This window comes from Neodiprion virginianus, chromosome 7 (genome assembly GCF_021901495.1).
Source record: "Neodiprion virginianus isolate iyNeoVirg1 chromosome 7, iyNeoVirg1.1, whole genome shotgun sequence".
Taxonomy (NCBI): domain Eukaryota; kingdom Metazoa; phylum Arthropoda; class Insecta; order Hymenoptera; family Diprionidae; genus Neodiprion; species Neodiprion virginianus.
Genome location: NC_060883.1, coordinates 2,368,887 through 2,387,108, shown reverse-complemented (window position 1 = coordinate 2,387,108; position 18,222 = coordinate 2,368,887). Strand labels below are relative to the sequence as shown.

General features: G+C 41.8%; 1 protein-coding gene across 21 annotated transcripts in view; it reads right to left on the bottom strand.

The window, feature by feature from the left end:
• The window catches only part of LOC124308806 (protein doublesex-like), an 82,998-nt gene that overhangs the window by 6,289 nt on the left and 58,487 nt on the right, over window positions 1-18,222 (bottom strand). For 14 of the 21 annotated variants that reach the window (XM_046771912.1, XM_046771913.1, XM_046771905.1 and 11 more), the window contains 2 exons: window positions 14,252-14,507; window positions 1,706-3,382 (listed from right to left, as the gene is read on the bottom strand). In XM_046771912.1, coding sequence (XP_046627868.1) covers window positions 14,257-14,507 — 251 coding nt within the window. In that variant the 3' untranslated portion in view covers window positions 1,706-3,382; window positions 14,252-14,256. Of the gene's footprint in view, window positions 1-1,705; window positions 3,383-5,465; window positions 5,692-14,251; window positions 14,508-17,909; window positions 17,933-18,222 lie in introns of those variants that run through there. The other 7 variants (XR_006909095.1, XR_006909096.1, XM_046771917.1 and 4 more) reach the window with 5 other exon arrangements.

The window sequence follows — 18,222 nt, the reverse complement described above, 5'->3', positions numbered from 1 at the left end:
GCACGTCGCGTTTAATTAGCTGTTATATGTGTTTGATGTTTCTATACATTGCGTATGTAATACGTTATATATATATATATATATATATGTGCGTGTATATATATATACGCATATACATACATATATACATGCATATATATATATATATACCTACCTGCACGTATGTACGTGACTGCTGCATACGTCTCGTGTCAACAATGCCCATTACGTGTTTCCATCACACTTGTGACCGCCGACTTTTTATCCTTTCATTCGATGATTGATCCGTCATTTTTATTTATTTAAAAAGAAAATTTCTATTTTATTCGAACTACTTTTGCCAGATGATTTTTAGTTAATAATTTGCTTTCTCTCTCCTCCTTCTCTATCTGGTTTTATAATCGTTATCAAAAGCTAATGCTATAATCGTTATTATCGCAGTGTGTATATATTTCCACTTCTTATTTCATTCATTCGTGTAGTCTAATTATTATCCAGAAAGTTTTATAATCTCAAAATCCTGCGACAATGCGCCTTTATTCACGAATTCGCAACGTCGCGGTCGATGAGAGGATGGCCGAATACCAATGATTGAGAAAAAGCAATGCTGAAGTATAATTTCCGTTTATTTTCTTCTGGGGTTTTCTTTTTTTTTTTTTTCTTCTTTCGATATTCATTTACTTTCGTTTATTTTATGCTTTGCCTCTATTGTACATCAATATTTTACAGCACGTTATGTATATTATACACATTAAGTGTTTTGTTTTTTTTGTTATTAATTTGTGATACATATTGTTTGTTTGTCTTGTTTTGTTTTTTTCATAAACGAAGACAGGAAGTAGAGGGGAAAAAATATATGTGTAAATACATATGTGGTATATAATATATCGTTTACAGAATATTGACAGTTTGAAATGCAAAAACATACGACCGACGAATTATACTTTTTCATCGTTTCATTCGTTTCCTTCGCTTGTTTATTTATTTATTTATTTATTTACCTTTTATTCAAATCGTTACGACTTAATCACTAATCAACTTAATTACCATTATCGTTATTAATATCATACTTATAATTACAATATACATATACATACGTATGTATAATAATATGCATATCGTGTATCTGTATACATTATATTATATATTTTTCTTTCAGTTACAATGAAAATATGGCGACAGATTATACGTAATAATTAATTCTTAAAATTGGGTCTGCGGGATTTTCTTCTTTTTTTTTTTTCTTTCTTTCTTTTCTCATCTCTTCTTTAAAAAAATAGAAATAATTTACCGCGATACATATGTACACACAAGCACACACATATGTATATATATATATGTATGCATAATGTACATAGATATATAATTTTTCCTCTTTCACGTGTTTTTCGTCTTGTCTCAAATTATTTCTAAAGATAATAATCGCAATAATAATAATAATTACAATTATTATTATTGTTGTTTTTACAATTACACATGTATTAACTCGTAGCACGTGCGATTAGGAGCCTATGTGTGTGTGTGTGTGTATATATATATAATATTACAGCTTAACTACGTCAATGCAGTCATAACGCGTAATTGTTACTATAATCTGTTATCGCATCATGGGCTGGCATCGATTGACTTTCATTCTAATATCACAATAAATAAAAAAAGCAAACAATGTTCCCTTTTCTTCTTTTCATTCTCTCTCTCTCCCTCTGTCTCTCTCTTTCTTTCTCTATTTATTTAAATCTTTGCTCATTCTTTCAACTTCGTGGGTTTTTTTTTTTTTTTTTTCTTACTATCGTCGCTCTTTTTCCCGCGATATATTTCCTTGATTTCTTTCATTCTTTCTTTTTCTATTAGAAACTTTCGCCCCCCCCCCTCCCACCCCCTTTTTTTGCTCCTACAAGTAGGGGTAAATTAATAATGTGTACACAGCGTACGTATGGATATTGTGTATGTATAAATAAGCGTTGACATACGCGCCGCGACGGAGAAATTGAACCATCATTTTTTATCACTCATTTTGATTTCGATTTCTTCCTCCTCTATTTCTTTCTTTTTCTCGCATTTTCGCATTAATATTAACAGTGAAGCGTAAGAATTGAAACAAATTCTTTCCGCGATGTGCAAGGATTTTTGCGAAAAATTTCTTTTTTCCGGTTTGCTTTTAATTGATCTTATTTTTGTTGTTGTTTTTTTATCATTATCGTTATCATTACTATTATTCTCTGTTTCTTTCTCTATCCTGTCAAGCCAATACGTACAGAAATTTAAAATTCGTCTTATCTCGTTAGAAAATAACTTTTAAAATCATATGAATATGAAATCTATCCCGTTATTATACGCTCAACATTATTAATGCCGTTATTATTACCATCGTTAACGTTGATGATTTTATTTTTGTGTTTTCCCTACATTATTTGCTTTCACGTAGATTTTTGAAGTCGAGAACAAACGAATTGAAGAAGCTGACCGTAGTAATGACAGTATAGAAATAGTTTAATAGCTGCAGCTGGATGTACGATGAAAAACTATCGTTATTGCTACTATCATTAATATTATTGTTATTATTATTATCCATATCATTGCTGTTGTTGTGGGTGTTGTCAGTATCATTTTCTTTGTTAGCATGAACATTGTTAATATTAATATTATCGGAATTATTGTTATTTAATTATTATTACTATTATTAATATTGTTATTGTTGTTTTTTTTTTTTTGTTTGTCGTTATTCATATCGTTATATGCGGCGTAAGGTGATTAAAATCTGTACAACATATTCATCACGCGCTGTACAGTTCGAGTCGATATTACTACATATCAAAATCAACGTCCGCGCTCGTACAAGGTACATGTAAATAGTTTTTTTTTTTTTTCCTTCTGTCACATATGTATATATGCACGTGTGGGTGTGTGTTCCGGCATACACACATATATATATACATACATGCATACATACATACATATATACACATATATATATTTGGGAAATTTGGGAAAGAAAAAACAAAAAAAAGAAAAACCATAGAACGAGAAGAAAAAGAAAGAATAGAGAAAACAACAAAGCAAAAAATAATCACATTCTCTCCACCGTCGAAACTAACAGGATATAAGATTTATTGTATTCTAATGTGGATATATAGGTATACTTTTAGTTGTTTATTTATTTATTTCTATACTGTTTTTTTTTTTTTTTTCGTGTAATTGATTCGTTTATTTCTGTTCTCTGCGGTCGGGAATCGGGGTGGTGTTTAATTATCGTTTTTTGTTATTTTTGTATTCTTTTTTTGTTTCTCTTCGTCCAGCTTCATTTTCTTCTTATCGTCTATGCGCATATTATATACCTACGTTTTCAGACCGCCGTCTTTTGTCCAGTTTCTCGTGCAGCGTCTCGCGATCATCCTTGGCGAAACTGTAATCAGATATTGGAAAGGAATCGAGAAATTAGAGACGTTAGAGACGGGAGAAAAATGAGTAAAAAGGAATAATTTTTTTTAAAAGAATTTTGCAATTACGTCGTTCACAAGATTTTTTGTTATTTATTGAGCGTTTTTGGAAAGATAGAAAATCGGCCCCTTCTACTGCGTCCCGAAAACGGGAAGATAGGGAGATAGTCTGCTGAGCAGTGATATGGCCACTAAGCTAAAGATAATCGAACAAGACTTGATTGACTCGGTTGTGAAATTAATCGATTGGTCAATTCTATCGTATTTTTATGTAACGACGCATATGATGAAAAAAAGGCAAACGTCAGTTCGTCGTTTCAATGGCGGAAAAGTTTTTCGATAATTTATAATTACATTCAAAACATCTTTCAATTTAAGGTAATAATATTCATTTACATTTCACTGATTACATCAAACAGGTAACGATTGATACTTTATTCGCACAGATTGTGAGAAAAAATAATCGACCATACTCGTTTAGTCGGGAAAAAATAATCCAAGTGTTAGAGAAAATGAAAAAACCTGTGAAAATCGATAAGTGGAAAAAAAAAGTAAAATAAATAACAATAAGCGAAACAAAAAACATAGCATCGAAATCGCCTGCAGCCGGTCTAGCTATAAATCAGAACTGAAACGACCGGTATAAAAAGGCGTGTCTTGTCGTTGCTACCGATAGCGATCGAGTCGCGCCACAACGCGTGGCGTGTTGTGCAGATACCTACATATTATATTATATAGTAGCCGATGTCGCCCGTCGCTCGGGAAAAGTTGTTAAGTAATCACTGGATAAGTTGTATGCATGTAGGTGCATTGCGTATATATAAATATATACTTTCAATGTTAAATTAAAAGACAGATTTTCCGGGAGTTGCGAAAAATCTGCAAATCTCAAAGAACAGAAAAAAAAGAAACGAAAAAGGAAGAAATATTATCAATGTCTAAGCTATAACATCGTTCAAGATAAAAATTAATTTTTGTGTCTGGGTTGAGTTGATTATTTTTTTTTTTTCATTACTTATACATTGAAACAATGGAAAAAAATACATACACCCCTTCCTTAAATTTTGCTTTTGCAGTCTAGCATAGAAGTCTACAGAGATTTTGCGCCTGGGATTTGGACACGTGATTATTACATGTTGATCGATGTTATAAAGAGATGAAAATTATTATTTTTCGAGAACAGTTTGATTTTTCAGCCAGGAGGTTGTAATTAAAAAATATTGAATCGATTTCAATTATTCAGGGAATAAAAAACCGAAGGAATATTATTTTTGACTAAAAGTAATTTTATTGCGAAATTGAAATTTCGAAAAATATCGAAGCATACAATTCTTTTCCCCCTACTGTATTACACTCGCATACGATATAGCTTTGAATTACAAGGGTATATAATGTAGTGGGAAACGTCGTACAGTTTGTGTAAAATATTAATTAGCGTTACGTAATATTATGCACTGAGTTGTAACGCGTTAGACGCAGAGAATTACAGAAGCAGAAATATCATAGTACATAACGAAGCGAGGCGAGACCTTGCGGCAGTCGAGCAGCGCTATCTTTCGACTCTCTGCATCCGCGGCGTCGTCGTCGGCAACGAAATAGGAAAAGAGAAGAAAACGATCGATGAATGCGAGGGAAAAAAGAGAAAAAACAAAGTGGAAGAAAAAGTAAAAAGACTAGATTCTCGTAATAAAAATCTGCACGCGCTACACTGTACGGTGAAGAGATAAGAGGAACTTAGATAGCGAAGTATGTATGTATCTGCACCGTGGCCCCGAGTCTCGGGTCGCAAGGGGCAAACCGAGCCACACGTCCAATAATCGAGAATTGTTGCTGCTGCTGCTGCTGCTGCAACTTCAACTTTTGCAGAGTGGCGAGAATTTTGCTTGAATAAAAATTCACTAAATCCCCTGACTTTTTCCCGACGAAACTATCAGTAACGTTGGACAGATTTTATATGACCGAAAGCTCCAGAAGTTGTGCACCTTGAATATACAAATTTGGATCTAAGAATACACGCAGTATCCATTCGTTTCACACGAATCCTAGTTTTTCTCTTCGTCGTTGAAACCATAATTTTTTCTAAGTCTCATACTGAACCCTGCAACTGAAAAATGAACAGTAATTTCGAAGCGATTTCTTCTAACATAATCTCGCTTATGGCTCTGCAAGGATTTGAAAATCGAGTCGTGCTTTCTTTTCGCCTAGTTCTCCTTCTTCTCCTTCTTTCAACGGCTGCCGCTTGAGCGATGCATTCGTCGCTGCAGCAGCGGCGGCCCTGGAACACGTATGAAAACTAAGTCCAGGGGTTTCATTTCACTGACTTTACGAGGTAGACATAAAATGGATTTTACTGTCGGCTAGTTCGCCAGTTCTCGAGTTGGTAACATTGCTTTACCCGGCATAATATACGGTCTTTCCCTTCCCCCCCCCCCTTCTGCCCAACCCGCTTCACTCCCTTGCTTCAATCCTGAAGCGAATCTCCCGTGAATCCCTTATCCGCAATCCTTTGCAACTTCACATATATATATATATATATATATATATATATATGCATTTTCGCAAGTCCTTATAATGCGGTTGTATATAAACTTTTCCTATGAAAAATGTATACATATACATATACATATATATATGTGTGTATGTGTGTGTGTGTATGATAACTACTCGGTTTGACGTATATACGAGCGCGTTTCATATCCTCGTATAACATAATATTATATTATTCCATGTAAAGTTATTTAATATTATACCTTATACACCTTACATACATATATATATGACATACGATTTACTGTCAGATAAAATCAGTGCGTGTAGTTGCATTTGACGAGTGGTTCATCCCCACCCCCCCCATTTCACCCTCCCGCTCGTCTTTTTACTTCGTTTATAAATGTACCTACATTTATTATTTAACTTGCATTTTTTTTGGGAGGAAACGGATAGAAAGATAAAAAATGAATAAGTAAACGGAGACAGTATATTCCAAGTGCGCAAAGAACAGAGTTGATTTTTATTCTTGATATTTACACAGGCAGTTAAACTTGTGGTGCCTGCATACGTGTGTGTATATATAAATATAAATATATATACGCAGAGTGGCGCTGAAAGATCGCACAGCGAATTTAATTGGCCTCTATATTTACGGTAAAATTATTCACTGACGTGTTTATAATATGGGTTTTAATACGGTCTTAATAACGAGGAGTTAAACGCTGCTACAGTATAGTTATGCCTGAGCATTATACGCGCCTATTATACATGTGTCGTTTCTGTAATTGAACCGGCGAAAAACTATTATCAATTAAACGATCCGAGTACGCGGCACGAGTTGGCGAAGCATAAGGCGAAGAGAAAAAGGAGGAGGAACCCTAGCGGGGAACATTAATATTGCATATCTAGTTGGATCGTTGCTGCGGACGATCATTATGTATAAAATGTGCGCAGTTATAATTCTACCGGTATTCAATAGCGCAAATTACTTTTCAACGTATATTGATTGTCTCTGCAACATGGATACCTATACTTGTAGCTAGGACACGATAATCATGGAAGCTTCGACGTCGAGTCGCACCCATGTTGCGTTCGATGCAAAAAGTTGCTAGATTCGATAAACAATATTATTAACAGATTTATCGTCGTTATCTACAACTAGATTCCGCAAACTGCAACCTCGTAGTCTAGATTATTCGCTATTGCAATCAACGATGATCTCTTTCATACTTATTGAATTGTCGACTCGGCGATACTATGCTTCAAGTTTTATGTTATACATTTATAACTGGCATCTAACATCGTTGATAACACTTGATCATTTTTATCACGCATCGTTTATTAGAAATGCAAACAAACCAAAGTCTAAATCGTGGAGAATAACGTTGGAAGGAACGTGTATACACAGGTTACACAGCCTTGAAAATATTCTAAAATTCTGTTTCTACGTAAGGTTTTAAGAATGTTTGTCAAACGACGAAAGGTGGAAGAAAGCTTAAATGTTTCGTGGAAGATTTTGAAGAGCTAGTCTCGATGATGCGAAAAATATTGAAAATCGCGAGAACGGTGAAAAGAGTTCGAGCTGGAAGCTCGTGAAAACTGTGAAATCATTTTACTGTATTTTTTCATCAACGTTCTTACGAATACAAAAACCCTTCATATGTAAACCAATTCCTATTATTGGGATTTTCATTCCATTTCAAACGTTTTAATTGTACTTTTTGTATTTGAACTATAATTGATCCGAATCGATGGATCTTTATTAGCGGGGTAGAATTTTGAGCGTTAAAGGAGGGTGTCGAACAAGCAGATTACTCCCGTATAGGCGCTAAGTTTCGACTCGGACAGACTGTGAAAACTTTCAAACGCTACCTCAGGTACGAAATTGAAACATTTTCACGAAGCAAACTCGCCTGATCTTTGTTCGGTCGTTGGTAGTGCACGTGGAAGATGTATCGGCCTCGTAATCGCCTGCGCAGGGTAGCGTGGAGGAAATAAGGAGAGAAAAACGGAATGAAAATAAGACCGGCGTCGAGGTTCCTCGTAGTCCGGGGAGTTACGCCGTGGCAAATTGTAGCTAGTTAACAAAGAGCATTCGAACCATTACGTACGCCGTGTGCAAGAGCGTGAATATCGCGGCCCGAAGGTACGGGTTCCCACTTCCTCCCTTTCTGGTCCTGGTCTTGGTCTTTCAGGCCGTCTCGTAAACGACGAGCGTCGCGGACCCGCGAGCGGTTAAAACCTCGTCAAAATAACGTCGTAAAAAGAGCGAGGCAGAAAGAGGCGTCTCTCGACTCCTACTTTCCATCCGGTGTGCGACACACCTGAGCAGTGGCAGTTCCTCTTGGACGTCGAACTGACGAGAGCCGGGCACTGCATTCCCTCGGCTTTGATGCCGCCTCCCTTATTCTTCGGCGAACGTGATCAAATCCGTGAAAAGGGATCGTGAACGGAGGCAGCGTCAAAGTATAACCGGGCGTTTTAGAGTCCCGGTATATGGTTCGTCTCTTCATGGGCAAACATGTGTTACGGGTGAGCGTTTGATGGCTCTTATTGTACGCTACCAGCGGTATGTCAGGGGTTGGTTTGTGCCCACTCAAGTTCAAGTTATTGCACAGGTATGTATAACCATCGACGTCGTTTTGTTCCATTGAGAGCGATTAGCCGCGTTCTCGATCAGAGAAAACCGCTCGCTGATCCAACGGACTTTCGGATGAGATCGTTGTCGCGCTGGTTATCCTTGGAAATTCTAAGCACGTTGGAGATAAGAGTCAGAGAATAGCGAACACTCGAGAATTAGGATTGAACAGGGAAAAGGCATCTCTGTGATCATCGTCTCGATGAACGGACAATAATCAGAGAACGACCATTTACGCATCATTCCGCGGAAACCGCCTCGATGGCCTCCCATTCCGCTGAGAAACCTCGTTAGAGAGTGATTTACAACTCAGCCTGGATTGGGAAACGTTCTGCCACTTCTGATCATCGCGTCTTGTGGTCAGTACCATTTAGGTCTAGTGTTCAAGGCGTGTTTTTGGCCTTCGAAACTGGCTCGCATCGCTTACATCTTCGAAAGTTGAGCGAGTTCAAGTTCCAAGGAACGAACGAAACCGAATAAAATTCAAATGTCAAGTAAAAGCAACGCGTGAGCCTAATGATCGTTTACCATAAAACTTGAGCGCGACCAGCTCGGTACATTGGAACGTGCGGCATGTGGCGAGAATATTTGCTGCAAGCAGTCGTAGGTACGCGGTTAAGTACACACGCGAGTGAATAATATAAATAGTCGGAGATGAGGAAAGGGTTCGGGATTGGAAGAGAGGCGATATAACGTTAACTGCAGAGCCTGTTAGCTATCAAAGTTAGGGTCACAGCCTACGTAGTACGACGAGATCGAAGAAACGACGCGACCTAACCCAACAACCGTTGAGATTCTCGAGATCCGGAGGTGCAGCCGGCTATCAACCCGGGTATCAGCTGGAAAACCGCGTCACTTTGCCATCGCGGTGCGAAAAGCCCGAATTAAATACCCTCGGGTTATCATCGTTAGCGATAAACGCCTGCAGGTACGGGCGTTGGATGTTTTGACGGAAGGAAAAACCTGAGAACGCGTACGGCAAACACCGAGATGCCTTATAGGAGGTACGCGTGTAAAAGAAAACAAAAGGGAAGAGGAGAGTTGTTATCGAATGGGATGAGCGCGAACTGCGGTGTAGAGGAGAAAGGGGGAATAGTACTTCGAGTTTTAGTACTTGGCCAATCGTAAAAATTTATGCAGGCTAAAGCACACGGTGCAGTGGCCAGCGCACACAGGAATCGACGACGACAACGAGGACGTATAACGCGCCGCTCGTCTGTATTTACAGTATACGCGGATATCGCGGACCCGATTACCAAGAGATATAGAGCCTTCTTTAACAGTTTATCTTAGGCCGCAGCCTGCGTCTCCTTATTCTTCGTCTTCCTCTTTGGCAACAGTATTTACTGCAACCGCACGCCCATCGTCATTGCGCTGTTATCATTTGTCACGTCAACACACCGCGGTAGAAGCATCGTCGATAAATCGATCGAACGGCAGTAGGTATTAAAGAATCGAACCGGTGAGTGACGAGGATTGTCACAAAGATGGAGGCGAGGGGTTAATCACTCGCGGATTTGATGTACAGCCGATTTGAACATTAGAAAAAACTTGATGATGATTTTAAAGGATTTTTAAAGACTTCAGACATTTCAAGACTACAAAAGATTTCGAAAAATTTCAATAGGTTTCAAAAGATTTCAGATGGTTTCGTAGGAATTCAAAAGATTTTAGGGATTTCGAAGGATTTCAGGAATTTCAAAAGATTACAAGAGACTTCGCAGGATTTCAAAAAGGTTTTTTCGTACGCCTGTTTGAAAAAATCTCCTCCTGGCGCGACGCCACGAGGCAGGAGTTTCGTCGTTCTTGACAAGTTTGAACGAAGACACCGTCAGCTGTGTAGAGTGCGAAGAGATACTCTTAGCAGATTTCAAACCGAAGTTGTGTATCGTTGAGACGGTCGTAAAAACAGTAGGTAGGTACCTACCGGAAAGAGGGGCAACCGTGTAGACCAGTTACCCCAGAAGAGGAAAGCCGCTGGGCGAGAACCGCAACGACTTTGCAGGCAGGTGCAGCTGGATGAAGTAGCGGGGAGTTTATCGTCCTGCGGTAAGTGCTTCGCGGATTCCCACACACCCCCGTTTCTGTTGTCCTTGCCGGTGCAGCGTCGGCGGCGTAAAACCGATGCGGAGGAACGATTTGGGATTTAATCGCGGCTTCGGGGAGAAGAGGAAAACCGTCTGGTGCGGGACTCCTCGCGGGTTTTCAGTGCGAAGGGATCTACGGAGGCAATAATTAGGAACCGCGCTCCTGCACGCCGCGGTTCAAGACTCGCGTGCAGAGCGGTAAGAGAAGCAGGCGGCGGTTCTGAGCAACGTAAGGAGCATGAGAGGCTCGGAGAACGGGCTCCTGGGTTTAGTACTTTCTAACTGCAGTCGCAGGCTACAATTAAACCCTCATAAAGTTGAGTCGTAACTTTTTAAAACCGGACCAACCAACCAACCAACCGACCACCGACCTGCGTTCTGGTTCCATGTGCATCCACCTCCTCCTCCTCCTCTTCCTCCTCCTCCTCCTCCTCCTCTTCTTCTCTGGACGTACGGCAAAAAGCCGGAATTGCATCCTTAATGAAGCCCAGGTCGGCTCGTACGCGAATCGCTCCTTTTCTCGCTCGACGATGGCTTCGGCTGATTCTGGAATCTCCCAGGCCCGCGCGGACGGTTCGTCAAGTTTGAAGAAGTCGGTTCCGGTGTCGTGAACGCCGCGGAAAAGAGGTTGAAGAGACCGCGAGAGAGGCAGGCTTAAGCCGTGAATGGCGTTTATGGTCGTAGGTGCGCGTCGGATGGTCGGATGGTCGGTTACACGTGGAAGAAATACAGTCAAACCTTCTCATCGAAGCAGTTAAAGTCGCGCTCTCGCGAAATACACCCCAGAGTTGTATGAAATACGAGGCAGGCCAGCGAAGTCCGTTGAGCGTGCTTTTTACTCTCGTTGGTAATCGTCTTCTTTGTGTTCTCGACTCGGATGTGTTTGTAACAGCCGATTTTGAATTTGACGCCGGCACAATCAGGCTCCGCGGCAAGGAACGAGTCGAGATTATTTCGCGCACACGTCACCATCGCACCAACACCGAAACCGAAGAGGACGAAGAACCGCGGACTAGACCAAGGCGGAGATCCCGGGCATCAAAACGTCTCGACGTGTAGCCGCGGTCTGAGATAGTCCGGGAGTGAGTTTCGCTAGCCGCAGAAAGAAAGAGAAAAAGAGAGAAAGAAATAGAAAGAGAGAGAGAGAGAGAGACTTGGGTTACCCGCTGTCACATAAACTCGGATACTTTAGTGCGCCGGAGCAAAATAAGCAAAGGACCTCGGACTGACTCTCAAGTCTCTGGACAGAGAAAGGGAGAACGACAAGAAACGGAGAGAGAAAAAAAATATAGGGAGAGATAGAAAGAGAGAGAGAGAGAGAGAGACGTAGAGGAGAAAAATCTGCGAGCCGTAAAACCGAGCGCGTTTATGATCGTCGTTAAGTTCGCTTCGAGCGGCCCTGTCTGATTACATTGATGCTGCTTACCGCAAGTTGTTCGGGACTCTGCTCGCTCGCTCCTTCTCTCGCTACATGCCAAACCAACGCCGGGCGGACGCATGACTTTGCCACTCGCCGAACGCCAACCCCTTTTGCACAATCAATGTTCCAAGGCCCAAAGCGTCCCAACTTCGGGCTCTTTCCACATTAGGTATGTTGGTTGAATTTCAAGGTTCAACGAGTTCCTTTCAAAACCTTATTGCCACCGCCCTCTTAGTGGTCGGAACCGAGGAGGAACGATGTTACCTTACTTCGCTTAATCGTCCCTAAATCGCCTCTCTCCTGCTAGCATGTTTCTCTTCTTTTTATTATTATAACGTTATTTTGAAATTATCTGATTTCAATTATATTTCTGTTATTTCTTCTGCTTGTCAAACTTGTCCCGCTGTATTCGTCACCTGGTCGGTGTGTAAAGGGGACTTCTCGCAGGAAGAAGATAAACATTATCATCATTATTATTATTATTGTTATTATCGCTCGTTTGATCGGCCACGCTCGGACCGAGTGTGCGTTTCGAAATTGGAATAATAAGTCGGAGGCACTGGGAGTATCCGAATCTTGGAGAGATAGCGAGGCCGATACAGGTCGTTCCTGGGTCCGTTTAATGATCGTTTTCGTACCGCTTCTGGTGTTCTAGTATCTTTGCGGTGCCGCGTTTAACTGCGCTCGATTATTCATCTCATCCAGTTTTAAATATTCACCGTTTTAATCCCCGTCAGACGATCGCCGCAACGATATCAATGTCGATATCTTCCAGATGACGTCGCAGCGGACTTTCGAAGATTAGTTTTCGCGCTCTGCATGAGGATAGAGACGCGTATAAAACTTTTCACGTTGCTCTTTTGTCTGCGGCGAGGAGCCAGCGGAATCCAAACGGAACGGAACGGAAAGGAACGGAACGGAATGGAATGGAGCAGAACCGAACGGATAGGTTGAGGTCGTAATCGGGAATCCGGGAAAACATAAAACTGATTCTATACTATAAAACGCCCTTCTTCGCCTTCTCCGAACTCTTCAACCTAGACGCTCACCGGCTCGCTCCCTGTCTTTTATTTCTCGAAGCGCACACGCTGCAGGGCGGCAAAACTTTTCCCGTCTCACTCACCCTTTCTCTAGTTTTCCTTTATTTATCGACTCGTGGAGCACCGCTAATTATAACCGAGGAAACGGCTCTGGTACGTTTTCCATTTTCTTACCGCGAATTCGGAGTGAGTCGTTATCCCAAGCTCTCAAATTTTTCCTCCGGTAATCGCGACCAGACGACGAAGACGACCGGGTGGAGAAGGCGAAGATACCGCGGCGAGAGAAGAAGAAGAAGAAGAAGAAGAAGAAGGAGAAGAAGAAGAAGAAGAAGAAGAAGAGAGGTTAATAAACGCCACAACACTAAACTAGCAAATTTACGAGCACTTACTCGCCATCAGGCCTGGCGGACCGCGGTGATCAGACCCACGCAAATCCCATCGTGAGCGAAATCCGTTTCACCAGACAAACGCGCTCGCCCCCCCCCCCCCCTCCGCCCTCTTCTCAGCAAGCGAAATCCACCGCGATTTCAGTTAGACTCGTGAAAAGACTCGAACTGTTGCTTGTCATGCGAGAATGGTTACAAAAACGTTTTTAAATCCCATGGGATCACCATCTCGCCCAACCGTCGTTTTGGGCTTATTACAGATTTTTACATTCGAATTCCTCCACTTTACAAATTCGTAACGAATCCGAGAAACAGTTGATGTTATAACAAACTTATCAAGAATAATGAATTGTGTACGAATAAATAGTCGTCGATCTAAGTTTGATAAGATTAACATTCAGAAGAATCGTTACGTAGAATCTCATTAGTCTGAATAGTCGTAATACCGAATGAATCAAGGTTTTGGAAGCAGCTCAAAAAAATGTATTAGTACTAAGGTGAAGGACAATACAAGTTATGAGTTTCAAGGTGTTCCAAGATGCGAAGCTCATTCATCTACGGTAACTAAAAATTTGTATATTAACAGTTCTTCAAATATTCGACACGGCTGGATATTTCAAACGTTGAAAATGCACATCGGGCATAACATAAAACTGCAAGTGGTTCATATGACCATGACTCTTCGCCATTTTTCATTCCTCGGTCTCGTCGGTTCGGTCTCCTTGTGTAGCCTCTAATGACCAGATGAAAATTGAAGGAAGTTCAGGTACTTACCGGGGCTACGTGGCCGGGCGTTCAGGGGGGCTGTCCGGACTCGATGGTACCCTGTTGACGACGTGGGCGTAGAGGGGATGCTGGAGACCAAGGTGAGCCGTGGGGGGTGGTGGTCCAATGTAGGGTGCCTGAGGGAGATAGGTCGGGCCACTGGCTGCCGTACCGGTCGGGGTACCGTAGCAATTGTAGTAGTAACCACCACCGTGGATGAATCGAGCCGCCTCCCAGAAGGCCAGGGTCCGGATTTCGGCATTGGCTAGAGGATAAAGAAGCAGAAGATGAGATGGTTGGTGGGAAAATGGTAGTCGCCGTAACTTGGTAAGCGTGGTAACTGTGCTTTTGTTGCAAGGCGAGGGATTAATCGTGAAATCTCGTGAACTCGTCAAATCTGGTGCACACTTTTCTGAAAATCTTGTGGAATCGCTGGAAATATTCTATTCTGACACGTCTTGAAATCTTCTGAAATCTTTTGAAGTCTTCTGCAATCATCTGAAATCTCTTGAATTTTTTTGAAATTTGTTGAAACCTTTTGAAATCCTTGTAATATTGAAATCAGGTGTACCTACGACAAATGGATGAGTGATTCACCCCTTGTTCCGAAGTCAAGTAACTCGCATCGAGGTCGGAAGTTCTCTCTAGTCTCAACCCCTTTGTAACCTCGAATGTACGACATTCCGGTTATTAGAATTATGTTTCGTTTGTTTGTTTGTTAGTTTTTTTATTTATTTGTTTCAAACTCTCCATCGCCACGGTCCCCAGAGCTTCTTGAGCACCAGGATTTGCGAAGGTCGTGAGCGAGTCGCGCTTTCAGACGGCTCGGGGAGTTAATAGCACCCTTCTTAGAACGAGCATAGGAGACCAATGGGAGGTCGAATAGAATTAAAATGGCCGACTCAGCCGAGGCGTGGTTTTTACATTCGGTTTCGAGGCTGGAAGGTGCTGCTAGTGCTGTGGGCATAGCATGCGTCCTTCATTCCTTCCTTTTTTCTCCTCCTACTTCTCGAGTTTTACTACTTAATTGCACCGCCGTTTGCTTATTCATTTTATTCTTCTTCCTCTTCTTCTTGTGCAGTTTCTTTGTCCGTTTTTTACTCTCTCTCTCTCTCTCTCTTTCTCTCTCTCTCTCTCTCTCTCCGTCTCTCGATCGGCGAGCACATCAACTTCCAATTCTCCTCATCCTTCGTCGCGTGGTGACGTGATGCGATACTTTCCTCTCGTACCAGCATCGTTACTTGAATCGGAACTCAAGTCCGCAGTAACAAACGAACACGAGCCTGTAACACTGTTGGCTCTAACAACCGAGGCGCACGTAAGAAACTAGTACAAAATCTTAACTGCCTGAACCAAGTAATAAGCTATAAACCCAAGCGAGCTGAGCACGCTGCTCGGATCACTCTGTCTCTGTTTCTGCCTCTTGCCTCATTCTTCCACTTTTCGTCCTGCTCTTCGTTACTACGTATGACGTAAAGTCCGAGCATAATCGCCCACTGCGTTTAAAGGTAACGATCTTTCCTCGAAGTCATTTCTATCTTTCTCTGATCTTTTCTTGACCACTAGACGGCATCAGTTTTCGAATTAAGAAAGAATCCTGAAGGGAACCTTCGTCTTCTGGACCGGACAAAGGTTGGTCCAGGTTCCAGTCGGTAGATTAGAGCATGGTGTAAGGAAAGAAGGTGTGTTATTGGGAATCACTACCGCTTAGGACATTGAGAACGTCCCTCCACATGACATAACGTGGGACTTTTTCTACTTCACATCTCCGTTTAGAACACAACTTGTTTCCTTGCACAATGGATTGGAGTCGAAGGACGTGAGATTTAGATTGGTTTCCGAGGGACGCTGAACCCCGGGAATTTACCAATATGATCGCTGATTCCGAGCTCGGGATTTTAGTCCAGCCAGCACGCGGCTTGATTACTCGGAAGTCACGCGTCGCGTGGCAACAACTAATAATGTGTTTGCCCTCAACGCACGTCCGAAACATAACAGCACACGAACGAACGTAAGGCAAGAACCCGGTGCGGTGTGTTTAAACTGCGATCAATCAACGCCAGAACGACGGTAAAGAACGATTGTGCTCGAGATTCTTGAGAGAGCTTGTTTTAAAAGGAAATATCGGAACAGGCGACGGAAATCGATGAGCTTTCGCTCAGTCAAATTTTCCGAGCTTAAGTGCCTCCGAAGTAAGAACAGCACAAATCTACCGTCCACGAATCTACGATAAATTTGCTACTCCATGCTGGCCACTTAATCTCCGTCACAATATTCGATCCAATTGATGTAAGGCTGCGAAAAATTGTGGGACGTATTTGTGGGAAGAAACAAAAAACAGTAAACGATTCCCTGACTCTCCGCAAAAACCGCGCGGAGATTTCCCTGGCTATTCCAGAATTTCCTAAATTCCGTGACCAGTGGCCATCCTGGACTCACTCTTTGTGCCCGAGCTGGAATAGTTGGATACGCACTCGAACGCGATGCTGCGGAGGAACGAAGGGCCGGATGGACGCAAAAATACCGCGTATACGCTGCCGATCATAAATTATATTTTAACGATCTCTATGCGTCCGTTCTCCGGGACGGAACTCCGAGGGCCTCGTCGAGGAAGATTCCTCCTTTCCTCATCCCAGTTTCAACCCGAAGGGGTGGGGGGAGTGAAGGAGGAGGGCCGAGTCGTGCCTAGTCGTCGCACCCTGATGCCTGCTCGAGTCGACTCTGACTCCGCCCCAGGAGACGATGAGTCTTGGTGTCGCTAAGGTGTCATTCGCGGCTCTCGTCGAGGGCCTTAAGGGACCCTGTTCGGGGAAACGAAATCGTAAAATCGAGGCCAGTTTTTGCTTAATAATTTTACGATAATTACGAGACTTGAGGTTATACCGACTGTCGGGATGATCGTTGCGAAGTTATTATCATCTTTCAATTTTCAATCTACAACATCATTGGGGGAAAGTAAATTCTGAAGAGGCGAAGGCCAAGGAGGAATGAATTCACGATTGTATGAACAGACTTCATCTTCGAACGTCAGGATGCTTGCAAAATCATATTTTAAAGTAACGACTATTTCAAACCATCCGAAAATGTCAAATGGTAGAAGATATCAGGCTGAAGTTAGTTACGTTATCGTAACGAAACGTCGGGCTAAAAAATCGTCATCATAGGGGAGATTAAAAGTGTCTTTCAACGAGTTGGCTTTTTAAAGTTAAACTGTATTTTGCTTACGATAGGCATATCTGAATCTGGGACATTTCTGAAGCTAAGCATTTCATGTTAAATGGCGAAGGACTCGATGAAGAATGTCTAACCCTAAATTCCATCACCGCAAAGTTGAGAATGGGTCAGAGTTGAAAAAGTTACAAGTATAATAACGAGTAGCAGGTTCCGGATTGTCAGAAATAGGAGCGACGGGTGCAGCTGCCGCAACTCCGGGGTGTTTTAACTGCCTCAACTTCCGGCCGTTGGTTAGCTCGTACTTCGTGACGTCACTTCCATTTTGCGAATATTTAAGCACAACAATACCCGCGGTTATATTTAGTGGCCGCATAGCATGAGAATCATGACTAGTTATAACACCGAACGGATGAGGTAAAACTCGATCGGCAATCACGCAACGTGCCAACTATTGACGATCGAATATTAATCCCCTCCACGTTTAGTGACTCACCTGATCCAGTTTCGTTCGCGATTCTAGAGGAAAAGAAAAAGATGTAATGATTACAAAAATATCCATCATCATCGGATCGTGTGTTGACGTTTTCACCGAGCGTCGTAAAGAAAATGGCGGAGTTTCTACTTCGTTATGTATATTAAAAAACAGTTGACCGAGGACCAAGGAAGGCAAAAAAAAAGAGCTGGTTAACGAAGCCAGGATTTTTTTTTTTTTCTTCTTACCAACTTCTGTTTACTTTTTTACGTTGTGCAAAACCACAGTGAGTGAGAAGATTAGGAGAGTCGCTGAGAAGTTCGCAGCACGCGCG